This window comes from Crocodylus porosus, unplaced genomic scaffold (assembly GCF_001723895.1).
Source record: "Crocodylus porosus isolate Cpor-Errol unplaced genomic scaffold, CroPor_comp1, whole genome shotgun sequence".
Lineage (NCBI taxonomy): Eukaryota > Metazoa > Chordata > Crocodylia > Crocodylidae > Crocodylus > Crocodylus porosus.
Genome location: NW_017728943.1, coordinates 37,786,719 through 37,814,201, shown reverse-complemented (window position 1 = coordinate 37,814,201; position 27,483 = coordinate 37,786,719). Strand labels below are relative to the sequence as shown.

The window sequence follows — 27,483 nt, the reverse complement described above, 5'->3', positions numbered from 1 at the left end:
AGTTTTAGCACTCATAGAAACCATAAATGGAACCAAGTCCACTGTAGTCATTTAGCAGAACAAAAACTTAATGGTATAGCCTGAAGTTGGTTTTGCAATACTTTATTACTGTATATTAACAGTAGGTTTTAGATTGCAGGAGGCAGCCAGTGAACTTGGAGTGGAGGAAGTCTGTAATGGAATGAGCAATCTTCAGTGAAACAAGCATTTCCCCTCTGCTGTGGGTTATGTAGTCCACCATTCTTGACTCCCAATGTTTCAAGAAAAGGACACCTTCATGGAGAAGCAGTTGTAAAATCAGACCCCTCCCAATTTGATGGGACAAGAGAATGGCTCATTGACTTCTGCCACATGACACCACAAAAGGAGGAAAGGAGTATAGCCTGGATGTAGCTAGAGAATTGAGTTCTGGCTGTTATCCGAAGGTTGTAGTTTCCAGGTTCTACCAACAGAATAGTGGCTCAGACTAGGTGCCTTGGATTTGGAAGAAGTACTGTTTGGCTATATCTCAAATGAGCTTTATTCCTAGCAGCATTGTTACAGGGAGCACAGACCAAGTGGAAATACCAGTACAGCTGCATTTAAGCATGACAGGCTTGCACAGTACCGTAATATGCAAGTTCCTGGGAGCCCTGCTGACTCCACTGAGTGGAATCAGGATCCCTTAGGTTGAAAGGGACATTCTGATGTTCTCCATCTCTCTTCCGGCAAGGCCATAGTTAAGTCCCTTCCCCTCAAGTTTTAGCACTCAGAAACCATAAATGGAACCAAGCCCACTGTAGTCATTTAGCAGAACAAAAACTTAATGGTATAGCCCAAAGTTGGTTTTGCAATACTTTATTACTGTATATTAACAGTAGGTTTTAGATTGCATTATTTAGCAGGCATCTTAACACTTAGGAATAAATGAGTTCACTTATGCAGTCTCATTCAAGGAAATGTTTTGCCTGAACCCCTCCTTCAAAAAGATGTGGCTCGTTTCCCCGGTTATATTAGCAATGATCACCCAAATGCCACTCCCGCTTTTTAAAAAGAGCGGGTCACTTTACATTAGTATGAATTGATCCAACAAGCACATACCTATAATACAAAGTACACCACTTTATTGCGAGGTTCTTCAACAAAAAAGAGGTTCAACTTAATCATGAAATACTTACTGACACATGAATTAGGATTGCCTGTTAAATGGATGCAACTAAGCTTTGTTTTTTGTTTATTTTTTTTTTAAAGTAGCTGTTGCCCCAGAATTTGTTCCCCATATTTTAGAGGAGGGGGTTTGCACTGGTTTATTTCAGTTTGCACCTCACAACATACCTACGCTATAATTTTGCTATCACATGGGGTATATTTCTACTACAAAGGGAATGTCTACAAGGTCATTTTAACATGAGATTATATTTACAAAAAGTAAGCTGAACACTGGAGTTCTAGATAAAGCTGAACATTTTTACCTTTATAGGAAGTGTTATAGGCTAGCTTCCTGTGGCTTTATATATAGTCAGACATCAGGCACTAATGATTTGATTAGTTCTGTACAAAAAAAAATAGAAAATAAAAATAAAAAAAGGAAAAAAAAAATCACATCCCACTGTCCATTTAGCTGCAATAAGCTAGTCACCACACCTTGCTGCTGGTTAACTTCAAATTGTTTTTAAATTAAACTCCTCTGTGTTGAGGTACAGGAGTCTTTTGGTGGATTCCCCACTTAATTGTTTTAAGATTACTCCACAGTTTCATCCCTTCAAATCCCTTTGCAGAGAGGAATAAACTAAGCTGCTGCACTAAGTCAAAAACAGTATTCAATTAAGAGTCTGGGAATAACAGGATAGAAGAGACCGTTACATCGACTTGAATTATTAAATTTGAAAGTCATTCAACATTAAGGAGAAAAAAAAAAAAACACACCTGTTTTCTACCTCTACACAGCAAAGTAGACAAGAATTCCTAAATTAAGTCCTTTAGAAATAAATTAAAGTTCAGAGACCAAGGTAGGGAAAATACTGTACATTCAGAATGCATTATACTCCCATGAATATTTGTCTTATGTCGTGTTCCAGGTACAGTATACATGCCTAACACACCCTGACAAGTCTTCAGTTGTACTTATTTGCTGGGAAGGGCATTTGGTCTGAGGGTCTGGACTGCCATGGCTGCACATATCTATGTTGGGCACAATACAAGCCTAGTTTCCCCCTTAGCCATAAGAATTAAGACAATATTTAAAATCACCATAGTTTGATATTACTTCCAATAAGTACAATATTTATTAAACATTTCTTCAGTTGTTTGTTACATATTGTGCAACAAATTACAATAGTCTGCAGCCACAAATTATATGCAGAGTATGAAGAAACTATTAATCAGATAGTGTGATCTTTCCATTTATAATTCTACAAGAAGGAACTAGCAAATCAGATCTTACATATAACATCTTACTAAACTTTATGCATGGAAAGTGACAGACACTGTTGTGCTGTTTGATACAAAATGGCTGAACTTCATCTTCAGAAGACTAAACCCGACATCTAAACATGCCAATATAAACATCAAAACAAAAATACGTTCTAACCAACCACGGGAAACAGTCTGGTATCAGGAAAAGCAACGAGGATTACACACATTTATAAACCAGCACACAAAGGTTTAAAACAGTTCTGAAAATGAAGTTAGCTGTCTTGAGTCAAGGGAATAAAAAAAGTCAGTATTGACCATTTACAATCTCTGACCTTTGTGGAGACGGTAAGAATCTGTTGTAGTGCAGCTACATACAGTACAATTCAGGCAATTTTTTTTTCACTTGGGTTCAGATTGCAAATTCATTGTTGTGGGACAAAAAGGGGGAGGCAGATTTTAGCAGCAACCTCCACTAGACTGCTTGACTGGAGTGCTCTGAATTTTAACATTGGACTTCTCTGCACCACCAGCTGTAGCTCCAGGACCCATTCGTTTTTTAATCTCGGCAGCCATGGTCATGAAAGACTGTTCTACGTTTGTTGCATTCTTTGCACTGGTTTCCAAAAATGGAATTCCAAGGGAATCTGCAAATTCCTGTGAATTAAAGTGAATAAAGTTTTAGTACTTTCATTGGAAGGCTCAGAACATGCTTGAAGCTATACAATGTAGTTTCCACACAGGTGTAGAGGAGCTACTGGTTTCATGCCATCCCACTCCCTCAATTTGATCATGTGCCCTGGGCAGCCCTTGAGGACCATGAGGGTCTGCATTTAAAAGGCACCTGCATAGCTTCCATTAGCATCAATCAAGGTGTGCAAGTAGCATGGACTCCAGTGTGGCAAGTCCCAAAAAGCACATTTACATGCTGGTCCTTTAATCTAGCCGACCTACCTTTGCTGTTGTATAGTCTACTACTTTCTTTGTGGTCAGATCACATTTGTTCCCTACCAACAACTTGTTTACGTTTTCACTGGCATAACGATCTATTTCTTGCAGCCACTGTTTTACATTATTGAAAGACTCCTAGAAGATAAAAAAAGGATCACATTAAGGGCGTTATCATCTTTCATCTGATGATTTAGAACTATTCAAATCTTGGCAAGTTCGCTGCAAGTACATTTTATGTCCAGGGATGATGTGCAAACAATTCAAACACCTGTATTTTGCCTTCCAGCTGTTAGGACTCCAACACAAGGAGGAGTCTATGCCTCAGTATAAATAACCCTGCCGCAGGCCAGTTCTTCTGGCCTAACCATTGTCCCTCATATTCCAGGGCTTTCAGATACTGCAAAAATAAGTCTTGAAAAGATCCCCAGTACTCCACTGTTTTCCTCCAGACAGAGACAGGACCCAATAAACACTCAACCCCACTGGCTTCCCATACTAGGGCACCAAGCAGTTGGAAAACAGCACATGTATTTATTTGTTCTTTAAGGGCAAGTACATATCAGACCACGTGCCAAACTGGAAAAAAGAGGAAGCGCTTTATTACAGGAGTCTGACATTAAAGGAATGTTCTGCTTAGGTGATAGCAGAATCGTACGCAAGACTGGGGAGCAGTTAGTCAAATTAGAGAAAGTTACTAAAAAGCCTTGCTTCCTGTTCTGCAAATTGAGCTTACAGAGCTCTAGCCCATCTTCATTACCCTCTCCCCAAAGGTCATCAGACCAGAGACTTTTTTTTAACCCTTACCTTTGAGCAACTATCAAATTGTTACAAGATTGGTTTGACTGGATATATCTGTTACATTCTGTAGATCTATCAAGCCAACAAGGCTATTTCATAAAACATCTAGTCAGACGTATAACATACCTAGTGACACCAAATCACTCTGGTAGCAGGTTATAGTAAGTCTTATCACAGAAATTTTTTATCAAAGAAACTTGTCATAAAGGAGCAAGTGGGCCTTGGAAATGTATTCCTCCACTGAGTTAGGGAATTCAATTTTTCCATTTATCTTTTCATGGAAGCTTGAAGCAGATGCCAGTGCATTAACAATAACCCAGAAGTTCTGCTGAAAGAGGCAACTTGCCTTTAACTGCATATCCCTCCCCTATGGACGCAATTCACCCAAAAAAGGTGAGCTGTTAAAACGAGACTTAAGCACTAAAGTCTAAGTGGTGCATTATGGAAAGAGATGGATTTTTTTTTTTTTTTTTTGCAGTAAGGTATCCTTCCTCCAAATATTAGTTCCAAACCCAAAGTATTTCAGTACAAGAGCCAAATAAAGTCACCATCTAAAAGATAACTGGCTTTGTATGCTCAGTAGGTAAAGCTGCTAAGAGAACACTTTAATACTGCATAGTTTAGAACTTACCTGATCTGTAACATCATACACAACTATGATGCCATGGGCTCCTCTGTAGTAACTGGAAGTGATGGTTCGAAATCTCTCTTGCCCTGCTGTGTCCCACTACAAATAGAGTGCAAGTTACACTGAGGATGCAGCTATAATTACCACATGGATCTTGCCATCAAGTATAAAGAAGTAACAGCACTGAAAAAAAGCTGAAGAACTGAACTCTCTTTTCCACCCCCATTTTGCTTGATAAATACAACCTTAACTGCAACTGAACACAGCTTAGTCTAATTTCTAGAGCTTCATGTTACTGACACCACCACAGTATTTCCTTCAGCATAAAGAAAGAATCCAATTACTTAAGACATTTTCTGCAGGCCCACTACCAAAACTACAAAACTATTGCCTTGCTAGCATAAAGGGACAAATTGGGCAGTTTTCTTCAGACTTTGAAAACAAGGATAACTAAAGGCAGGCAGGTTATCCCAGGCCAATGTGAAGGTAGTAGTGATACTAAAACAACCCACCGTAAGCTGCCTTAAGGCTTTCAGGCCACAGATCACACTTGCAATGTCAACTACATCTAGAAAAGTTCTAGACCTGATCCAGACTGCTCAAAAAGGAAATAAGTAGTATTTGGGTAGATTGCCTCTGGGACACTGATTTGGAATTAGTTTTTATTAGTCTGTCAGCTTTGACCTTTTTCTATTGTAATAGGACAAGGGCATGCCAGAGACAGATGCAAGCAAACTCAACAAAAATACCTAGTTAATCATTTTAGGAACAAAAAGCCAAAGTTTACTTTCCCTGTAGGTCTTAACATGCTTTTGGCCAGTCACAGTTCTGCTGCAGCCCCTTTGTGCCAGCTAGGCTAGTGAAGATGTGTACCTATCTTATGGGTCCTATTCTCCACTGAAAAATTTATAGGAGGAGATCTAAATGCACAGCACAGCCTAGTTTTGTACTAGCTGACAGCACACTGACAGAAGAGGGGCAATGCCAAGTAAGTACTAGATCCATACAGGTAAAAAGTTCCTTTAAGACTGTAGAAGCCCCTGCCAATAAAAGCTAAGCTCTCCTCCTCAGAGCAGGGAAGGGGTTGACCATATTCAGTTATCTTCCTAATACAAAAGATTTAGGCAACACAGTGTAGTTTGTCATGAATTCAGACACCTGCTATCCTTCATGTATTAATTACGCAAGTCAAGTAGTTATTACAACATTGGAAAGCCCCTTACAGATGCACTTCAATGGTGTTATTTTACCCCTGCAATTGCTGGGGTAATTTCCTTATGTCAAATGCCTTAAATGTTCTAAGCACTACTTCCTTAAGTGGCCAAACTAAATTTCAAGCAGTTTGACCTAGGAGTTTCTAATAAGGTTATTCTTCCGCATAAAGCTGGGTTTTGCTCAAACTGATGCTATATACTTCCTCCTCAAAAAGTTTGAGTTTTGCTCTTACTGTTGCTAGCAGGAGCAACACCCCCTTGTCTTGCAAGCTGTACTTGTGAGAGTCTATGCTAACTGTTCACAGCAAAGTCCAACTTATATTATGCACCTAAGACATTAGAGTTCAGTTATGCAGTAGGCCATTTGCTCATTTAACAAGTTGGGAGTAGCCTGCTATATTAGCCACTGCTTCCTCTAGGTTCAACAGTTAAACAGTTACATTTTATAGGACAAAATTTCATGCACTTTACATGGAGTGCAACTGCTTTGGATGATGCACTATGTTACCCCTATACTTTGGGCTCTTCCACAGTACGACTTCCTGCAAATCATTACACATCTCAAATGGAGAAAGAAAAAACCCTGGTCTACAAAACTTGTCTCTTCCCCTTGAGAATTAGTTCTATTCAAAAGGAGCCAAACAAAAAGAAAGCTAGCAAGTATGGGGGGAAGAAAAAAAAAAAAAGTCAGGCAGAAGAGAGGCACCTGATGACCAGTCTATCACTAATTTCACAAAGCAGTTTACACCAACTGCTAAAGCATAAAAATTGGCTGCAACATATGTTTGCAGCCCAGCCAAAGGCTTCAGTCCGTTCTGGAAGTGCAACAGTTTACCAAAAGCAGAATTTTCCTGCTTCGAACCTGGCCAGTGACAGTCTTAACATTTTTCAGTTAAAGCTGTTCTTTAAGACATTTCCAAATTTGTAAATCTTGAGACCTTTCGCCAATTTGTTTGGCCAAACCCAAACATTTTGTTTGGACATTTTCAAAAAAAGAAAAAAAAAATCACAGATCAGTTTCAGGAACAAGCTAAGTTTTTGTAGCAATAGAAATCCTGAAACATTCCAAGTTGACAGAGGTCTTGACTGATTCTGTCTGGCAGGGAAGTTCGCACCATTGTAGATAAAACATTGCCATATCTGGGAGTAGAGTAGAGTAATTTTTAGATATCTAACATTAGGAGAAGATTTGAAGAGATTTAAACACTTACTAAAACACAAGGACTGAACCTATTAAGCCAAAGAATAAACAGACAGTCATGTAAACAGACATGTCATTGGTGGCACCTTCATTTGTCAAATAATGTTTATAAGCAAGTCTTTCTGGTTTGATGTATGGCTGTCAAGTCAAAAGACACCTCTGATGTATACCCTGCACATGTGCCATAAAGATGCAAATCTGACCAGAACAGAAGTTTGTTATCAGCATGTGGAGGGGAAATTAAACCCTAACAATCCCAGAACACTGAAGTTTAATTTAAAGATTTTTCTGGAGACCAGAAGTTGTTTAAGCTTCCTAGTGAAAGGTGAAAATTTAAGTGAAAGGGAATTATAGATTTGCCTTAGACCTGTATTTCACCCATGTCATCCAGAATGCTTTTGCGTTGCTTTGCTAGGATTTAGTTAGGTCTGGTATCACTACATTTGTCAGTACTGGCCAGTATGCAAGCAAATTTATCCAAGGGTTATGTAATAAGCAAGTAGATACATACAGGTTGCTCTTAATGCTTTAAAATTGGGTAAGACAAAGTACCAAGCATGAACCATTAAGCCCTTAAATTGGTTTCCCCTACTGCAAGTGAAAAGAGGAAATGAAGTGTTCACATTACTCTAGTATCTGGAAGACTTGATAATTGGGAATTTAATGCTAGCTATGCAAGCCAGAAACTCAGATGTTCAGACAGACATTCTAGTTCAATTTTCTGCAAGGCCTCAGATGCAAGTTGAAGCAGGATCATCACTTTGGTGTTTTTTAAATGCAGAACTAACCACTATGAAAAAGGTCTGCAAAAGTTCGTAACTGTTATTTGCATAAGTCGCAGAGTCCAGGGCATTTGAAAAATATCATTAGGTGTTGCAGAGTTCATGCCATTTGAGTCTTGAGATCATTTCTGATTTAGCAAACATCGATGTCCTTTAGTAACATACAGGAAAAGGAAAAAAAAATAAGATAAGGAAGTTTGACCAGAATTTACAATCCCCAACTCCAAGCAGACGAAGTCTGAAGACAAGCATCTTCAAGGACACCACTTGAGCATACTAGAAGTATTGTAATTTGCACAAGTAGACAATCTTATCAAAACAAGATGAACACTCAAATCATGATAAACCTGTGTGTGTAGCACAATTTATATATGTTACATAAACCCTAGTTTAACCACCAAATAAGTGTACATAAAAATAGAGGTCATCTACTAGTCACAAAACAGACAGGCCACAGTGACAAGTCAGACTACTTACTATTTGGAGTTTGATAGTCTTCCCATCTAACTCTATAGTTCTGATTTTAAAGTCCACACCAATTGTGCTGATGTAGCTTTCCGTGTATGTGTCATCCTAGAACAAAAAGCCAAACCTGCATTTAATGATCACCAGAAGTCAGCATATCTTAAATTCTCTCCTGTAAGGAAGTAGGACAACTATACAAGTCAAGCAAAATACATTAATTTGACCATCTTCTATAACATTATGTTTTGGGGCATGGACTAGGCTATACACCAAGTGTGTAGTCCAATAGGGCAATTAACAAGGATCCTCAGTCCTACTGACAGACTAAGTCACATTTTAAGAATGTCATTTAGAAGCTTTTGAAAAAGCATCCTACAAAATGCTAAGAGTCTAAATCTTGTACCAAAGCCCCTTTGTCCAAGTTTGGTCAGTCTTGTTAATGAAGTGAAGAATCTGCAAGTCAGTCAGTTGTCCTACTAGAAACCCTACTGTTAGGGATGTTCAGCCATCCCTTCTTTAGGTTCCTAAGCAGTTCTGCCTCCAAGTATCAATTTTATTACCATTTATAGCTGGGACCTAATTTTTTTTTTTTTTTTTAAAAAGGCAATTACAGTGGCATAGCTTCTTGAGCTGCATCCTATTTCATTCTACCCATCTTTCCAACCTATCCAGATCTGCCTGCATCTGTTCCGTACCCTCTGGTGTGTCAACTTTGCCCCATAATTTGGTATTCATCTGTGAACTTGGACAGGGTGCTTTCCATGCCATCAATCAAGTCACCGATGAAGACATTGAAAAGATCTGGTCCAAGGAGATATTTTCTACTGTAGTTGGCTACTGTGTAAAAGTTAGTAGAATTATTACTTAATGATATGCAGAAGAAAATCTTCAGTTGGAAAAAACAAACAAACAAAAAAAACAAAAACAAAAAATGTGAGGTTCTCTACCTCAGAAGGAAAAACCTGCAGCATCCTTATAGGCTCAGCAGTGCTACGCCGACTAGCACTACAGAAGAAAGATTTGGAGGTCATCATTGACCACAAGATGAACATGAGCCTGCAATGCGATGCTGCAGCTAGTAAGAGTGACCAAAGCACTGGCTTGCATCCATAGATGCTTTGCAAGCAAAATCCTGGGACATCATTCTCCCATTGTACTCTGCCTTGGTGAGGCCGCAGCTGGAGTACTGTGTCCAGTTTTGGGCCCCACAATTCAAAAAAGGATGGGGAGAAACTTGAGAGAGTCCAGAACAGCCACGCACCAAAGGGTCAGAGGTCAGGAAAACAGACCTTACAATGACAGGCTGAGAGCCATGGGGCTCTTTAGCCTGGAAAAGCACAGGCTCAAGGGTGATCTGATGGCCACCTATAAGTTTCATCAGGGGTGGCCATCAGTATCTGGGGGAACATTTGTTCACCAGAGCACCCCAAGGGATGACAAGGTCAAATGGTTATAAAACTACTGCAAGACTGTTTCAGGCTGGACATAAGGAAGAATTTCTTTACTGTCTGAACCCCCAAGGTCTAGAATACCCTGCCAGAGGTGGTTCAAGCACCTACACTGAACACCTTCAAGAAACATTTGGGTGCATATCTTGCTGGGATCCTATGACCCCAGCTGACTTCCTGCCCTTTGAGGAGGGGGGGGGGGGAAGCGCGCTCGCTGGACTCAATCTTCTGAGGTTCCTTCCAGCCCTTAATGTCTATGAAATGTATGAAGTAGTCAAAAAGATAAAATTCACAAAAATGCAGCTATTTCACCTAGCTCCTATGATACAGGTCTGCAGTCAGATGAGACAACTGCATCCTACTACAAGTTTAACAATACAATCCACCGAGAATCAGTGAGCTAAGCAATTTATATCTTCATTATCAGCACTGGAGCTGTAGAACAAAAAGCAAACCAACCCACAACCACCATGAAGAGAAGGAACCAGACAACAAGAAGTTAGACCTGAGGATGAATGTAAGCAGCAAACATCTGTGCAGAAGAACTTAAAAGGAAAGAGCAATGGTATTCTATAGTAGCCAAGCTGTGGTACATCTGCCACAAGTAACATGGGCAGCCTGTTTGTGGCATGTGATGAACAGGGGAGGGAACAGGGAGCAACTGGAGAGTAGACTGTGACAGGCTTTAGAATTAAATATTTTGGCACCAATACAGACATGAACCCAATAAATGGCTTTAGCTCTGTGCAAGGGGCTTGTAATTCTCCATTATACTCCACTATACTCTTGCTGTAAGCCTAGTTTCCTAGATTGTGGCAATTTCCATGTTCTTCCTATTAAAATGGAAGATTTAATTCTATTGGGTGGTTCCTGGCTTGTCCCAACACCAACCAAGTTAGTCAGAAGCACTTAAGGCTTGGGGATCAGGTCAGGCAAACGCCTAGCTGTTTACTGCACTACAGGACCCATAGCAATCCTTGGCATGGAAGGGAACCTCAGAAATGCATTGCACAGGTGCAGGTCAAATCACTAAAGTGATGTTTGCTTTACTGAGAAAGAAGGACTCCTGTAATGTTAGGGACAGAAAGAGTCAAGTATTTGTACAATGACTCGGCAACTGCTGGTTGTACGGATGAGCTTTTCATCATGTCACCATCCAGAAAAGTTTACATTATGCTGCCACCAAAGTATGCTCTGCCCAAGCCAATGTCTATTTGTTCTGACTAGAGTTAAGAAAAGCAATTAATTTTTAGCAGGTAAAGGTCACATTTTGCAGAGGGTGTATAGAAGGCCCTCTTCCACCCCAGGTCCCATCTATTTTATTGAATTATTACTAGTCTGCCATTTCACAGCACTGCTAAAAGTTCAAACAAACCTTTAAGTCAGAGTCTAGATTTTCTTCTAGAACAGAAGTACAGCCACCTCTTTAAAAAAAAAGGTACTAATAATTGCATTTCAGTCTTTGTTCAGTGTAAATTTTGTTTTTGTCAGCATTTAAAGTGTATTCTCTCAAAGCTGAAGGTACAGTGTTCAAATGTTATCAGAACAATGTATGCAACCTGGAATTTGAAAATACTTGCAAAAATTCTCCTTGATTTCTAAATTGTTTCATTTTAAAAGACTTTGGACAACTTTATCATAAGCACTTTTGCCCAGTAGGTAAATAGTGAAATGCCTGTCAGAGCACAGGTAAGTTAAGTAATTTAAATACCTACACAGACAGAAGCCCCACACACTTAAAGCAACAGCTCTTTGCTCGATTCAAGTTACACTTGAAATTATGACTTATTCATGGCTAAGAGCAATACATAAATTGATATCATTACTTTATTCTTTTACTCTGTCAGGTGGAGACATGCTATTAGGAATAAACAGAGTACCCCAAGCCCTTTGCCCTCTCTCCCCCATACAAGCTCTTGTTAAGTCATATAGCAGTACTCAATGGAATTAAACTGGTTTTAAGCAGGTGTTAAGACAGAAATTTTGGAAGCAGAACTGAACTTACAGCAAACCTAAGCAGAAGGCAAGATTTCCCAACACCGGAGTCTCCAATCAGAAGTAGCTTGAATAAATAGTCACTGCAAGAGAGAAAGATGGATGTTATACACCACTTAAAAATTAGAGGAGACAAACTCATCTCTCTCATACCAATAGACTGCCAAAGTTTGATCTTCTAAAATGTTTAGAACATTGTTTTTGTTAGTGAACCAGTGATCCCTCATGTTCACTATTCAATTCTTTTGACTTCTGCTTAAATGGTACCAGAGGAAAATGGTTCAAGAATATTGGTAATAAAGATTCAGTGTTGCAACCATATTTTATAAATATGTATGTAATGTTGTTTTATTCATTTTAAATTTTATTTAACACACTGGAACTGTGTCAGCCGAGGAAATTAGTGTTACCATGCAATGGGTATGTTTATCCAGTTTACCAGAAGTTTAATATCCACGTTCATACTAATTGTATGAACATGAACAAAAATAAGGGAGCAAAAAATAAATAAAGAGGCCACATTCTGTTATTAGTCTTGTTGCTTCATATTTGAAAACAAGTGTATGAAACTGCAGTGGATCACACCTGATAAAGAATGAAAAAAAGTGTAATAAGATTTAGGACTCAAGCCAGAAGCTTGAGTCAACTCCTGGCTTAGATCAGTACCATACTCCTGGCCAGTATAGAATAGAAAGCTTTATTTTTTAAAGTAAAAAAACTTGAAACTGTCAAATTTTAGTGTCCATTTTAAACTGGTCCTTAAGCATAGAACTTCAAAAAGAAGGCAAACAAGTAGGTGTTGTACAACTGTTCTGCAGGTAACTAGTCATTGGCTAGTTTGTTTTTATCACAGACAACAGAAAGTAGTTGTCAATATCCCACATTACTCAAACTTCCCATTCAGATCAAGACATGCTTGCTACTGCCCGATTTCTTTAAGCCCACAAACCTGGTGTAAATTTGGGTAATGCCATAAGGCACATTCATTTATCAGTTGTGATATCCTTACCCTAAACCCTTGTGATCCAAAGCACTGGGTTGCAACTGAGTTAATGAAAGGGCTCCCAAACTTGTAAAAAAAAGTATAAAAGCAAAGGATTTCCAGTTACCACTACATTAATGCATTTATATTTTTGGAATCGGCGATATTAAGAAGTCACATCTGAAAACTCAAGTATGTCAACTAAAGCAGATCGCTTTTAAAAGTTATTTTGCTTTTAACACCATGCCAGATTTGAAGCGTTACCATTGCAATATTGATCTTTTGTTAGTTAACAGGTTTTCCTATATTCCATTAAGGAATTTTGGCCAGCCTCATGTTCTTAGATTTTTACACAAGAAAGGGATTAAAGATACCATTTCATTTGTTTTAATTAAGCTACAATGTAAAGAAGAATGAAGATCAGGTATCAGCAGCAGCAGCAAAACTAAGTCAGGGTCAAGTCTCAAGCTGACTGATGACATCGTAGTCTTACTATGAAATGATCAAAGCAAGATCCATACACTACAGGAGGTGACATCCTGCTGAAGAGTAAGGTTTATAAGAACAAACTGCTAAACAGACTAACACTTTCAACATTGTAGGGTTAAACTAAATTTATTATTATGAATGTTACAGTAGCAGAAAGATGTATGCTTAACTAGTCCTTCACAGTTTGTCAAGAGTTAGATGTCATTCCCTTTTTTATGCTATCAAATGCAAAACTAGTAGTGACAGTCACGTAAAAAACAACATTTCAGACTGGGTTGGGAAGTCAGTTCAAAATACACAATGCAGGGAAATAGGGCATCTTTCTGCAGCTACACTTAACACATATATATAGCATTTTATATATGCATGGCACTAGAATTTCCACTAGCATTGGGCAAACTGAGGGAGGGAAGGGGGTGACTATTCTCTCAGATTCAAACAGATGCACTTGAAGTTCTTTATAAAAAGTGATCATTAATATTAAAGTTTAGGCTGCCATTTTAAAAATTAATAAATTGCTTCCATAATAAAAAGGACCAGACAACTTGTTATCTAACCAGAAGATCATTCAACTCAAATCATACACTTTTCATGCATGTCCCAGGATTCAGAGTTCCGGGCCGAGAAGAATCCAAGCATTTGAAGGTACAGCCCTCCAAACATCAAGTTCCACACAGGAGGAGTACTGAATTTAAATTGGTTGGAGGGCTGCATTCCCTGCTTTTCAGGCATCTGCAAGACACCAAGTTGTGGAGGCAGCTCCAGGTAGAAAAGCCCTGGCATGGTGGCAAGAATCATGCACAAGGCCACAGGCTAAATGACCCAGCTCATGGGGTAACATTTGAAACTGAACTAAGTTATGAATAAGCTATTCTAAGGAAGCATACCATGAAGTTATACTTCCTTACTAGAGGTACACCGATATATTGGTGTGTCATCTCAGATCAGCACCAATAAAAGGAAAATTAATATTATTAGCCATCAGCTTTTTTTGGCCGGTGTAGCCAATAATGTACTGATAACTATGCATTCTGACCAGGGCCCACAGATGTTGTGTGCATGTACATGGCCAGGAATACAGCTGGGCAGTGTGGAGAGCAGTGCCCTGCAGTAAATCTGTAGAGGGGAAGGGGAGTGGGGGGTAGAGGCCCCCTCAAGTGAGTGAGGGAGTGGGGGCACTGCCCAGTCAGGGCAATGAATGGGAACCTGGGGTTGGGGCAGCTCATTCAGGGGGCACAGAAGCTCCCCACTGTTGTGCATCCTGGGGAGGTATGGGTCCCCCCAGATTTGTGCACAGGGTAGAGGCAGGCTGCCCACTGCAGGCTCAGGACTCTCCACCCTACCACCTTTTATCCCAGAAGTCCTGTGCTAGCCCCACACATTGCCTGCCTGCCCAAGTGGCATCTCCTGCCACTAGATGGGCAGGGGATGCAGCACAACTAGAGATGCATTGGTCCAATATAAAGAAAATTGTTCATCAGCCCAATGGGGCTGATAATTTGGCAGATAAATGTCTGTGCTACGCGCAGCCGCAACCACAGCACAGCACAGAGCAAAACCAGTAGTGTGGAGAAATGCCTCCAGCTGGCAAGTCAGGAGAGGCAGATCAACAACACCCCCCCCCCCCCCGTGAGGGAGAGGGAGGGGGCAGGGGCATGCACTGCCCAATCAGGGCAGGGAGGGGCATGGGATGCAGGAACAGCTACTGGGGTGGGGGCAGCTCCCACCACTGCTTGCACCCCAGGAGGGCAGGGGGAGAAACAGGCATGTGCCCCTGGATCTGCATAGTGTGGGGAGGCTGGAATAAGTGCTGCGCAGTGCTTTTCTTGCCAGGACCTGGGCTCAGAGCAGGGTCCAATGGTGCTGGAAGGAGGCTGCAGCCATGCCAAGTTCTGCCACAGCTCTGTTCCCAGCCCCACCTAATGCAGTTGTACTGGAGATCAGATCAGTATCAGTCAACAGGCTTCCTTAAGTATCAGTTACTGGTACTGGCCCCCAAAAATCTGTGCACCCTTAAGCACCATCAGTGCACAGCTCCCAGGACAAAAGAAAGCATGGCAGAGAGCCTGTAGTAGGCAGCCTGCCTCTGCCCTTGCTCCACTTAGCTCCTAAATGCATCCCTGTGCTTAAAAGTGGTGGCAGCAGCACTTGAACTAAAACTTTTCAAATGAGCTTTAGTTCCAGTGTTGCCGCTACCATTTTCAAGTGCTGGGAGGATGATCCCCTGGACAAGCCTCCACAAATTTACCTGCAAGGTGCTACTAGTATATTAAAGATAGTTTAAGGACTAGCTTACACACATTCCTAGATTCCTGCATTCCTCCTGTCCCCCCAGTTTGGATGCAAGCCCCGAAACATTCTGACCAGTCTACTCTATCCAGCTACTATTCTTCACTGCACTCAAGGGAGCAAGTGGTCCAAGCTTGTTTCGTCAGAAGAGACCCTGGGGTCAAAAGAGAAGCCATATAGACATGATCAAGGTCTTCACATCTTAAGTCCAACTGACAATGTTACTTCTCCTAGCACTACCTTTTAGATGAGCACTCAGCCAGAGTTAGATGTGGCATTTTCTCCATGCCCACACCACTTTTAAAAAAAAAACAAAAAAAACTGTAGAGTAAGATTTTGTCTAGGATTTTCACCACAGTGCTGTTTCCAAAGTAGTAACAAGGCATTTCTGCATTGAGCTTTGGCCAGTAAGCATCATTGATGCAAGCTTCAGATCTACTTCTAGCAAAGGTTTCCTTTTTTGTATAAAAGCTATCCACTTCAAAGTCATGTTAGCTGTCCTATATACAGCTTACACACACACACAGTTTTTAATCCCATTTTTGGATACTTAAAGATGACTATGTTTGTATAATCAGGAAAAAGTTGGATTTTTTTGTTTTGCATTAATCCTTGGATATCAAAACACATCTAAATTAGCTACTGATATGAAGTATAGAGGTGGAATATAGGGTATACGAAACATCATCACCACACAATTGGGGTTATTTTGGAGCTCATGTTTGATCTATGGCAAGACCCAAGGTGCAGGTTGGTCTGTGTTAACCAATGCAGCCCAGCAAGTTGTTAAAATGAGTCTAAACAAGGTTTTAGACCAAGGAAACCATAATGGTACATGACTGAACAACTCTTGTGCAGTTCTGGCTCACCCTTTAGCCTTTTCAGCTCTGCTGCCCCATACTATCAAATGATACACACACAAAAAGAATTAGAACACCTACCTTCAAGTAGTTGCCAGTCTAAAGCTAATGGAGTTCTAGCAAGGGGATTGATGCAGCAATTTGAGTTGGGGCAAAGTACATTCAGAAGTGGCTACTACTGGTCTTTCAACCATACAGGCTCACAGGCAAGAAGGCCACTGATATAAGGCAGAACCACTTGAACTGTTGAGTCAGTTGGTTTTAACTTAAGGTGCAAGTGAGAACCTTCAGAATAGGTCTACTATGACCCTTAACAGTGAGGCACATTAGGTCACTATGAAAACCCCAGAAAAGTCTACTTGCAGTAAGACCCAAATTAGTGCTTGAAGTATTATTTGTGTGCAAATAGTTATGCAGGCACTTAAAGGATCTTGATAACTTTGCAGCCTGTCACAGCCATCATAACACACAACAGTAAAACCCTAGTTTTGCAACTGCCCTGGACTCAATTGAAAGGTACTTACAATTAGAGCACTTGGATATACCTTGACTATTTTCACAAAATGAGTAGCTCAATATTAGCTAGCAGTTTGCAAACAAGAGTTTGTTCATCTTTTATTCAGGAGGGAAGTATTCTTATCACATGCTAGCTTTTTCCTAAAGGGAACTAAAGTTAAGAGAAAGCAGGTGCACTGTAAACATGTTCTTGCATGTTAAGAAACAGTTTTTACTACAATTGCTTGGCTTGTATACACATCATAGATAGAACATACTGAAGATCAACCCTAAGGTCTGATCAATTTGCCTTTACTCTTTTATATAACCTTTTATTAAATTAATTACTAGATTTTGAAAGGTTCCCAGCTGCACATTTCAATCTTTTAGTATCTGAAAAATTAAGTCTGGCCCTATGAAAAAATTTTTATAAAAAGTTTGCTGAAAATTGTTATTTATAGTAACTCTGATAGTACTGGCTTTTTCTTAGTGCTGAAGTCAAAGCAGTAGTACCATGAAAATCTGATTCTTAAGTATCATTGGGACAAAGTCAATTATAATGAAATCAGTTCCCTTAAGAGGAGTTTCAAGTTTGAGTATTTAAAAAAGTTGCATTAGATCTGCAATGATGTGCCCAAGAAGGCTTCTGCAGCTGTCCTGCAGATCTGATGTCTACTTCCAACTCAAAACTTGCCAACAAAATCTCATGGATGCAAAAGAAAGCCCCTTCTATGCAAGGAAATGCTCTGGTGTCCCAAAACACCTTTAGTATTGTAATTATTGCGACAAAGCAGTTATCAACAGGACAGACTCACTTTACCCCTTCAAGCTTACACAGAGAAGTAAAGTGAAGGATCTATATCTATTGCAACACTGCTGTAAGTTTCTACAGCATAGACATTAATCTCCATGTTAATAGCTCAGTTTCAGTCAGCAAAATGGTGACAACTGGCTGGATGGCAGCACTGTGCAGAAGGATCTAGGAGCCTTGGCAGATCAAGAACAGAGTCTACATGCAGTGTCATGCAGCTGCACAAAAGGCAAACAAACTGTGCCACTTCAATAAGAGCATTAGGCACAAGACACTGGAGGTGATATTGCCTCTTCACTATGTACCAAGAGGTTATCTAGGATACAGTGTACTGTTTTGGGCTCCACATTTTTTAAGTGACATGGAGAAAAGTTAAAGAGGGTCCAGAGGCAGGTAAACAGAGGAAAAAAAAAAGCAGCACGTGGACAGCAACCCAAATGAGGAGAGGCTGATGAATAGGTATATTCAGCTTACAGAAAAGTTACTTGGGAGGGGACATGATAGTAATCTTCAAACATCTGAAGAGCCGCCATGAAGAGGGAGAGCCAGACATGGACCAATGGCTTGAAGTTGCCAAGCAGGGACTGGCTACCAAGAAAACCCTATGTCATTATTAGAACAGTGAAGCAGCAAAATGCACTGCCTAGGAAAGGTGTGGCATCTCCATCATTGGAGATGTTTAAAAAGAGGTTGGACAAACATTAGATCAGTGAATTGCTATGCCTACACTACATGGGTACTTCCAATACTTCTGGACTTTGCAGGTTTCCAGGGAAGGAATATCTATGCTCCCACCCCCTTTTGCTACATATCGGGGGTTTTCCCCCTTCCCTCAACCTTCCTGAGAAGCACCGGGTGTTGGCTGCATCCAAGGATAGGGATTGACAGGGGTGTACCATTGCTCCTGCTAAAATTAAAGCTTGGAGGTCTGTGGATACAGTAACTAACCCTTCCTCCCAAGGTCAGACTTATCACCACATTTGGTGTCAGGAAGGAATTTTACCCCAGTCAGACAGGCACAAACTGCAGATGGTTTCACCTTCCTCTGTAGTACAGAGAGGAACCTTTTTTCTTGAGTCTTGAGCCTATCTTGATAACACCAGCAGCAGCAGAACACTGACCACAACTGTCACCCTGGGGCAAGTTAGTAGTGTTCTACAACCTAGAAAAAGCTTATGGTTAAAATATAAGCAGAATGTTGTACTGTTTGTTACAACTTAACTTACTGGTAAAGTGACCTTCAAGCCAAAAGCCAATTAAAATGAGTCTATTGCACTCCTGCATAAGGAAGCCAGTGTTACTACTCATTTGGGAGACCACAAAATGCAGGTTGGCCTGTAGCAGCAACAGCAGATGGTTACCATTAAGCATCGTCAAATAATGAGAAACCAAGCTTTTAAAATCTCCAACTACTGGGGAAAGTGTCCTTCTTTCCATCTATCCAAAGTGCATTCCATGTGGAAGCAGCCTTATTACCAAAATCTCAATAAAAAAAAAAACAAAAACAAAAAAAACAACCAACCAACTTTGTAGACTAGACATTAAAGAAGTAATAATGCTTTTGTCAGTGTAAGAGAAGTGCACAGAGTCTGTGCCTATACAAGTCCTGTTATATTTAGTTAATTTTCATGTTTCATTCAACTAGCCTCCAAGTTTCTAGTCTGTCAGACATTAGGACTGCCTATGCACATGCTGGCTCATGATTTAATTGAGTCTGCTCTGACATGTTCCAATTAGAACACTCTAGCATGGCCTCGCATGGGTGAAAAAAAAAAATGGCTGCTGCAGCACTGTCTAAACCTCATTCAATGAGGTTTAGATAAAGCACCCTGCAGCCATGTTTAAACCCACAGGGGATCAATACACTAGGTGGGGAGGTATAATTAGAACAGTTCTTCCAGGAATCACTCCAATTAACCCTCCCTCCCCCCCCAAAATCACACACAGGCAGCCTAGATGACCCTTTCACTGCCCTCTATCCCCCCACCCCCACCAACATTTAGGCTTATAGGGAATCTTTGGGAGAGATTAATAGAAACTAGAGGGTCCACGGGGAGGGTAAAATATTAGGAACATACAAACAGATCCACTCCCATCTTCTCTTGCAGCCTTCAGGAGCTATGCATGAGTACACATGGACACACACTGGGAGCAGGGATATTCATGCACCTGAGTGATAGTGAAGGAGTAACCAAGTAGAGAGCAGACCATGGGCTTCTGTGCCAACCAGCACCCATTTGTTAAGAGAATACAAGCATAATCCAAATCTGGTTGGAAACAGGACTCTGTGGTCACTCCATGCATTTTTGATGCTCAGTGACAAGTCATGAGATTTGCAAACAAGTAAAAGCCACCTTTAAGACACTTATCTAGGAATACTTATTTATAGAACTTTTGCTACACAACTTTAGGATCCTTATCCACATTAGAAAAAAAAGTCCGTATGCGCCAACAGTTGTTACTAGTCAAGTTTTATCCCAATGCAGGCTGGACCTCAGATATCATAATTCAGTTTCCCTACAAAAGTCAAGGCTGGTATGGTACTGCATATGTACTCTCAAAGTCTGCATTTGCAATGCTTTCCTATTTGATGAACATTGTTTAAACAGGAGCATTCTTTGAGCAGTGAAACATATTGCAATATCAAAGCCTCTCCAGTCTTTATTCTGTTATCCAACCAACTAAGAGCTCTGTTGGCTGGGTCATTTTATATGCACTCATTAAACTTTTTGCTAAAGAAGCAGTCTAAGTGATATACCACAGAAAGAAGGAAAAAGAAAAAAAAAGAACACATGCTATTAGCTCCATCATAGCAGAAGAATTTCAAAGGTTTGAGTGAAAGATGAACAAAGAATCTTATTCAAAGGGCACAGAGAAATGATCACATTAAAGCAAGTTAGGAAGGGGGTAGGTTTACCATCGAACAGCTGACATGCAGCAACAGTTCATGCCCCACATTTGCACCAGTTTTCACCACATGAACAGTTACCATGTAACAGCTATTCTATTAGTAAAGCCTCAGCCCATTGTCACATGCTTCAGTTTGACTGACTAGTTCATCAGAGAATAGATAATCTCTCAGCTTTTTTGTCTACACTTTACAAGCAAAGAGCCCATAATACTTGAAATTTTATTTGAATTGTGTTTGTTCCTCAAAATATTTTTGAGCAGGCATTCTTGCATTTATTATCCATAAAATATCCAAGTAATGGGAAAAATTAAAATATAATAAGCATTAAAAGAATCAAAACAAAAACAAAAAAAGCCTCTTGACCACTTCAACATAAATTCTAGGAGAATTCTGTTTTCAGACCAAGAAATTGAGGTTTCTAAATTAAAATATTTTGCAGAATTCCATAGTGCAGTGCAGTTCACAGCCCCTCTCAGAACTAAGACTTAAAAACTTTCAAAAACTGAGGAAAGTGCATTGTTTCTCTCTAAAATAAAATAGAGGACAGTGTGGAATCTTCCCCACACTCTTTTTCCAATAGCTAAGGTTAGAAGATGCACATCTTGCAATTCTCTTCTCTGAGGACAGTTGAACCGACACCTCTCCAGGAGCGATCTAATCCCCAGGGTAAGGATACAGACACACCTCAAGTTGAGGCTGTTCCATGTTGCACTGAATAATTAAATATTCCCTGGGTCAGAGAGAGAAATCATGCACATAACTACAGCCAATTCATTAGGCTATTTATCTAGACGAGAGGATATTTAGGCCCTCCTTCAAGAAATATTAGAATCTCTTCAATGTAGAACAACCCTATAGTCTGGTTGCTAGGTTAGTCTCCTGGGAGGCAGGGTATGCAGGTTCAAATTCTCTCAAGTGAGAGAAGGAATTTAATCTGGTCATTCATATCTTGGGCAATTAATTTAACCCCTACATACTGGATAAGGGACACTCCCCCCCACCTCAGGCTAAGCATAACCTGGAAACACCTACTAGGCTCAGTTTAACAGATCAAGGCCCACAGGAAGAGATGAGGAAACACCTATTTGTTAACTGTAAGAGACTTGAGCATGATTCAGACAGACAGAAATGTCTACTGATAAGACTGAAGTTGCTTCAGCACATGCAACCCCCCCTCCACCCTCACCCCCAAAACCTTAAGTTTTAAGTATTTGGTACCTCCAACACAAAGCAGCATAACAAGGACCTGAAGACATAAGCCCTAAGCAACCCAAGCCTCTGGTAGATCTAGCCCCAATAAACTAGTTAGAACTTTGTTGCCTTAAGTGGCCAAGCCAATGTCACATTCTTGAAACCTGCAGGAAAGTGCGTTCTCATGAAGACCAAACACCCTCTTTCCAAGCCCTAGTAATGTGAAGAATTTAGACTTCATCTCACCTTAAAATTAATACAATGCATAAAGATACAAGCAATCCCAAGCAAAAGCTTTAAGTAGTACCAAACTAGTTTGCATTCTGACCTGAGCTGTTTGTATAGGTTTCTTCATAGTGAAAGTGGCTTTTTAGTAGTAAAGAAACCAAGATAATGCAGAAATACCACACTGGGTCACTTCCTAGTTACATATAAGACTTTTCTGACAGAGAGGTAATTGTTGATCTCCTATAACTGGGAATACAACTAGGAAGAAAGACTGCTACATGAAAACCCACTACCTGTCAACAGTCCATCATCCCCTGAAAAATACTTCTCTCAAACTGAAGTAGCCCATCACTTCTGCCTCCTCCAAAAAAGCAAAAAAAACAAACCCCTTAATAATTCTTGCACTTCAAGGGTCTTCATATTAGCAAGTCCCTCATCTTTGCTTTGTTACTTTACTTGTCAATTTTCTGAAGTTGCCCCTTGGTCCCTTAGAACTAGTTAAGTTCCACTGCTAAGGGGCCCCACAAAATATTCCATCTTAAATCCTGCTGTATTTTAAAACACCCTAAGCAAGTTAATTTCACTGCTGAAATGAGCTTGCTGAAGTGTATTTACTGAAGGGTATGGAAAGTTTCAGAAACTTTCCCAAATTAATGGTGCCAAGTAGCTTTTTCATTGCCTCTAGTATTTGAGTACTCATAACAATAAAAAAAAACCACACAGTTAACAATCCAGAATGAGACCAGAGCGATAGCAACTGTGAAGGCATCCTGATATTCTGCTAGTCCAATTGATGAGAAAGAAGTTTAGGTCAATGGTTTCACGGAAACCATACCAGCAACTTTGTTATACTCTCTTCTAAGGGTATGTAAAGTCTTGTCAGCTTCAGAGAAGTCATATTCTAGTTTTCAAGAAGCTTTATTTTAGATGTAGGGTCAGATTTCCAAGTTAATGTCCCATGATTTACACTTCTCCCCACAAGATCACCGGCATGCTTCTAGTTATCACAAGCAGCAAGGAACTCAAAAGCCAGTCGCATAGGGCAGCAGCCACTAGCTGCAGAAGGGCAAGCTAGGTAAAGGCATTCATTTCTTGATTTTTCATCTCTATTAGAGAAACAAATATCAATACATTAAATCCACAATTTAAAAAAATTACCTTTGCGTGCTGCAGTTGTGCTAATGACAAGAAAGCAAAACTAGTTTCACCACATACAGCAGGATGAAATGCAAGTGAACAGCCATCATCAATGATGAAAGGAAGGTAGTCAAATTCACCAAAACACCACCATACTAACAACTACCTTATCTGTAGGCAACTCTGAAAGCCAACTCTTAAAATTCTCCTCTTTAGTACACTTAAGTGGACACAGCAAACAGGAAGGATCGTCTCAAGCAAGAGGGGGAGGGCCCACACTGCTTTGATTGTTGCCAGGAGACCAGCCCTGCCAGAGGCCCCAGCCAGCTCCCCACCCAGAGCAGGGCAGAGGAGGACTCCGTGTCCAGCTGAATTCCACCAACTTTATGTTTTGGGGGGGTTTTTTTTGCTCTTGCTCTGAAGTGGAAACCCAGCATTTCCCATTCAGAAGCGCTTCCTCCTCCGGGGTCGGCTCCTCCGCAGGTGCCTTTCCCTACAGCAGCCGCACTATTGCCAAACCGGCCAAGGCCGAGTGTTTTGCAAGACCCATGTGACACACACATGACTTGCAGCTAGAAGAAAGGGTGGACCCGTGAGCGTCCCAAGCCGCCTCCAACAAGGAGGCAGGGAAACCCAGTCCCGCCCGCGGAGCCGGCTGCCCCCGAGGCCTCATACATTTATTCTCCAATCGCTGCCCCCCTCCCCAGGCCAAGGGCAGAAGGGCCCGGCAGCCTCCCCCTTCCGGCCCAGGAAGATAAACATCATTAACTTTTCATGGGCCGCCGGTAACCCGACCCGGGGCAGCCGCTGGGCCTGTGCGCCCACCTCCGGCCTTCCCCTATGCCCCGGGGCGCCGCGCCACCCGGCCCAACCCAGCCGAGCCCCGCAGGGCCCCGCGGCCCGGCCCCGCCCGCCGGCCTCACTCACTACTCGGGATTCATGCTGGACATGTCAGTGGGGCCCCGCGGCCTGAGGAGAAGGAGCGCGCTGGGCGGCGGCGGCCGGACCCCCCGGCGGGTGCTGACGTCCGACGGGGCAGCGGCGGCTACGGCGCGTCCCCCCCCTCCCCTCACGGGCGGCCTCCGCTCTCGCTCCTCAGCCCAAAATGGCGGCCAGCTCCCAACCAGGAAACGGGGCCGCCTCTCGCCGCGGAGGCTTTACATGGCGGGGGGGAGGCCGCGGGGCGCGCTGGGAAAGCGAGTCCTCGAAGGCCCGCCCGGCCGTGGCGACGGCGGGCGGCTCGGACTCGCTTTCCCGGCGAGCCCCGCGCCGTGCCGCGTGCATGCGCCACACCGCGCCTTTCTCTCTTCGCCTCGCTTGACTCTGCTCAGCTGGTCCAGCCGGGGATTGGCTGAGGGTGAGCCGGCCGGGTGACGTCAGCTGTGAAACGTGGCAGCTCGGGCGAGTCACTGACCGGGCAGGAAGGGGAGGGCGTGGCGCACTCGGGCAGGGGCGGGGTGGGCCGGGCACGACAGGTCTCAGAAGCCCCGCCGGGGGGGAAGGGGTTGGCGGAGGGAAGGGCATGGAGGGCTAGCCTGGGACAAAGGGCAAGGGGGCACCTGCTCAGGCAGGGCTGGTTCCCCTGAGATGTACCAGACACCATTAGGGCACTGGAGGGGAGCCTGGGGGGAAGCTTGTAGGCTTCTGAATGCGTGCAGAGGAGGGAGAGGGAACTGGCATTCATTGCCTCTCACCACGCAAAGTAGGAGGTGGCCCATGACACCGTCAGGCAACTGTCTTAAAATAAACACACGCTGCTTTTTATATACCCTGCATCAGGGGCAGGTGGGACTTGCTGGCATAGGATGCTAAGGGGGCCAGGAGGGCTCCCCAGGGAGGAGGCCAGTTTGTGGAGGACAGGTCCATTGGGGCAAGAGTCAAGCTTGGGGCATTGCCTCAGGATCTGACAGCTAGCAGCTGGAGAGAACTGATGGGTGCCACTCTACATGTGCCCTCTTTTTTCTGCTCAGCCTTAGTCAAAAGCTACTTGCTACCATTGGAGACAGGTTGAGATGGACCCTGAGTTTGACCCAACTGGGTGTCATAATAGGTGTCCTAAGCCCATCATACACATAATATAATGACCCAGCGGTTCCCAATCTGCGGTATGCGTACCATCAGTAGTACGTTGACAACCCATCACTAGTATGCGTTAACAGATTTATTATAATTATATGACAAAAATTTGCTGGTGGTACTTAAGGTTGTATCGTTTTACATTGGTAGAGTGCAATCTGTCAGAGTTTGGGAACTGCTGGTAGCCACTGCCGTCCTGCCATGCGCAGGCCACTGCTTATGATGTCCCTCTGCTTTTATCCCCTTCTTGTTCAGGAGATGAATTTGCTGGACCCAGTCACCTGAGCAGATGCTGCTGCATGCTCCACAGAGCTTCCTTTGCCAGTAGCAGCTTCAATAGTAAACAGGAAGCTAACTATACTCCAGTTGCTCGTCTCAGAAAAAGGGGTTCTGTGAAGATGTTGATAGCTACTCTGAAAGGCAGATCTAGGAAAGTGACATAATCCAGATCAAGCCGAACTCAGACATTTTGAAGGTCTCAGGTATCCAAAAGAGGCATCCCTCAGCCTGACAAGAAGTGTCACACATGGAAAAATTGAAGGAGTTAAGGTTCAGTACAGTCAAGTCAGCACAGCACGGTTAAAGGAGAGTTGGGAGAGTTACAAAGCAACGAGAAAAACATGCATTTTCTGTGTGTGTACATAAATGACTGGACTGCCTACTGCTGCTTCATTTCACTCTGCACTGATTATACCTCCTTTACTATTAGGCAAAATGCAGATAACTGCTACATCAGTCACCCAACTTTACTTTCCACCTTGCTTTCAACCTCAACAAGGCAGCAGTGCCCTTGGCTTTCGCAGTCTGTGAATGCTTTTGTGATTCACAACAAAAATGTGTATAAGGGTCACTCAGAGTTATAGTGGGGAGTCTGTACATCAAAGCCGGTGCAGATCTATGAAAAGGCAGTTCTCTGACCGTTAGGAAATTCATTATTTTTAAGGTCTTGCACGTCATACCACTGTATATGCACTCAGCAACAGTTCTGTTTGTCTACACCTGGGCAGAGACAGTGACATACATTCTTATAGCCTTATAGTCTTGGGACTGCAATTATTAAAATGACTCAGTCATCTTAGGTACAGTGGCAGCTTTGATCAAGCAACCTTGAGAGCACCAACCAGGGACTTTCTGACTCTAAACTGTTGCCAGTTGTCCATTAATTCTCTGGAGGAGCTAGCTTCTGTTGCACTAATCAACAGGTTCATAGGGAATGGAAATTATTGCCCTCAGGGTTTTGTTAGGGTTTTGTAAAATGAGTGTAACAAAGAGGTAGAAATAAGTTTTTTTTCTTCATTTTCTTCTTCGTGTTAAACAGCCACTGTTCTCTTTCCAGATCTGGAGGTACCTCTTTCCCTCCACTCTGATTCACACCCAACAGCGGCACTGTACCTACAGTGAACATCTTTGATACTTTCCATACAGAGATAGCTATTTGTCTGTGCATGAGAGAGAGTGGGTGGAAGAGAGAGAATTTCAGAAAGAAGTTTGCTGCTGGCTCTTCCCAGGTACAATAACATTATCCACTATATTGTTAGAGCCATCCCAGCAACATCACGACTACACGTCAAAACTCAAGCATAGCCTTCCTTGCTGAGCAAGAATCACGAGCTGAGTGTGCATCCTGTCCTCCATTTTGAGACCAGGGCTTAGAAATGCGACCAGTTCCTGAGAATATAGAGACATTTTCAGAAACAGATAAGAATCTAACCATTTCTTTGGCAGTCCCTCTGGACTTGTAGAAGATCTTTTACAGCCTCCCACAAACACCTTTTTTTTTCAGGAAGCTGTGCTAGGAACTGAGAGCAAGATCCAGGAAGTGGTACAGTACAACGTAAATGAGTATGTAGAATAAAACTGTGCCCAATATAGCAAGGCTAGTGTGAATTTGTGGCTGATTTTTACAACAGCATTCTTATAGCAGTCCTATTACCAATTACTTAGGTTTCTATTGTTGATACAGCCTCACAGTGTAGCTGGTTAACAGGACATTTGTTTTTCTTTATCTTTTTCTGAAAAAAACATATCTCTGAATTCACTAGCCAAATTATTTCATAGATTTCATAGATTTCATAGACATTAGGGCTGGAAGGGACCTCGGGAGATCATCGAGTCCAGCCCCCTGCCCAAAGGGCAGGAAG

At 42.0% G+C, this 27,483-nt stretch overlaps 1 protein-coding gene across 1 annotated transcript; it reads right to left on the bottom strand.

The window, feature by feature from the left end:
* Positions 1–821: 821 nt before the first annotated feature.
* RAB1A (RAB1A, member RAS oncogene family) lies at positions 822–24,384 on the bottom strand. The gene is made up of 6 exons (XM_019549168.1): positions 24,194–24,384; positions 11,884–11,956; positions 8,443–8,538; positions 4,772–4,867; positions 3,346–3,477; positions 822–3,048 (listed from the first exon to the last, which is right to left on the bottom strand). Exons 1-6 carry the CDS (start codon positions 24,214–24,216, stop codon positions 2,851–2,853), a joined length of 618 nt encoding a protein of 205 aa, XP_019404713.1. The 5' UTR covers positions 24,217–24,384; the 3' UTR covers positions 822–2,850.
* Positions 24,385–27,483: the final 3,099 nt, after the last annotated feature.

Bases quoted from the DNA above. Each gene is read 5' to 3' on its own strand.
- RAB1A (XM_019549168.1), bottom strand. From the start codon at position 24,216: ATGTCCAGCATGAATCCCGAGTA. The intron at 11,957-24,193 runs GTGAGTGAGGCC...TCTCTCTTGCAG, and splicing joins TCCAGCATGAATCCCGAGTA to TGACTATTTATTCAAGCTAC. The intron at 3,049-3,345 runs GTAGGTCGGCTA...TTTAATTCACAG, and splicing joins TAGACTATACAACAGCAAAG to GAATTTGCAGATTCCCTTGG.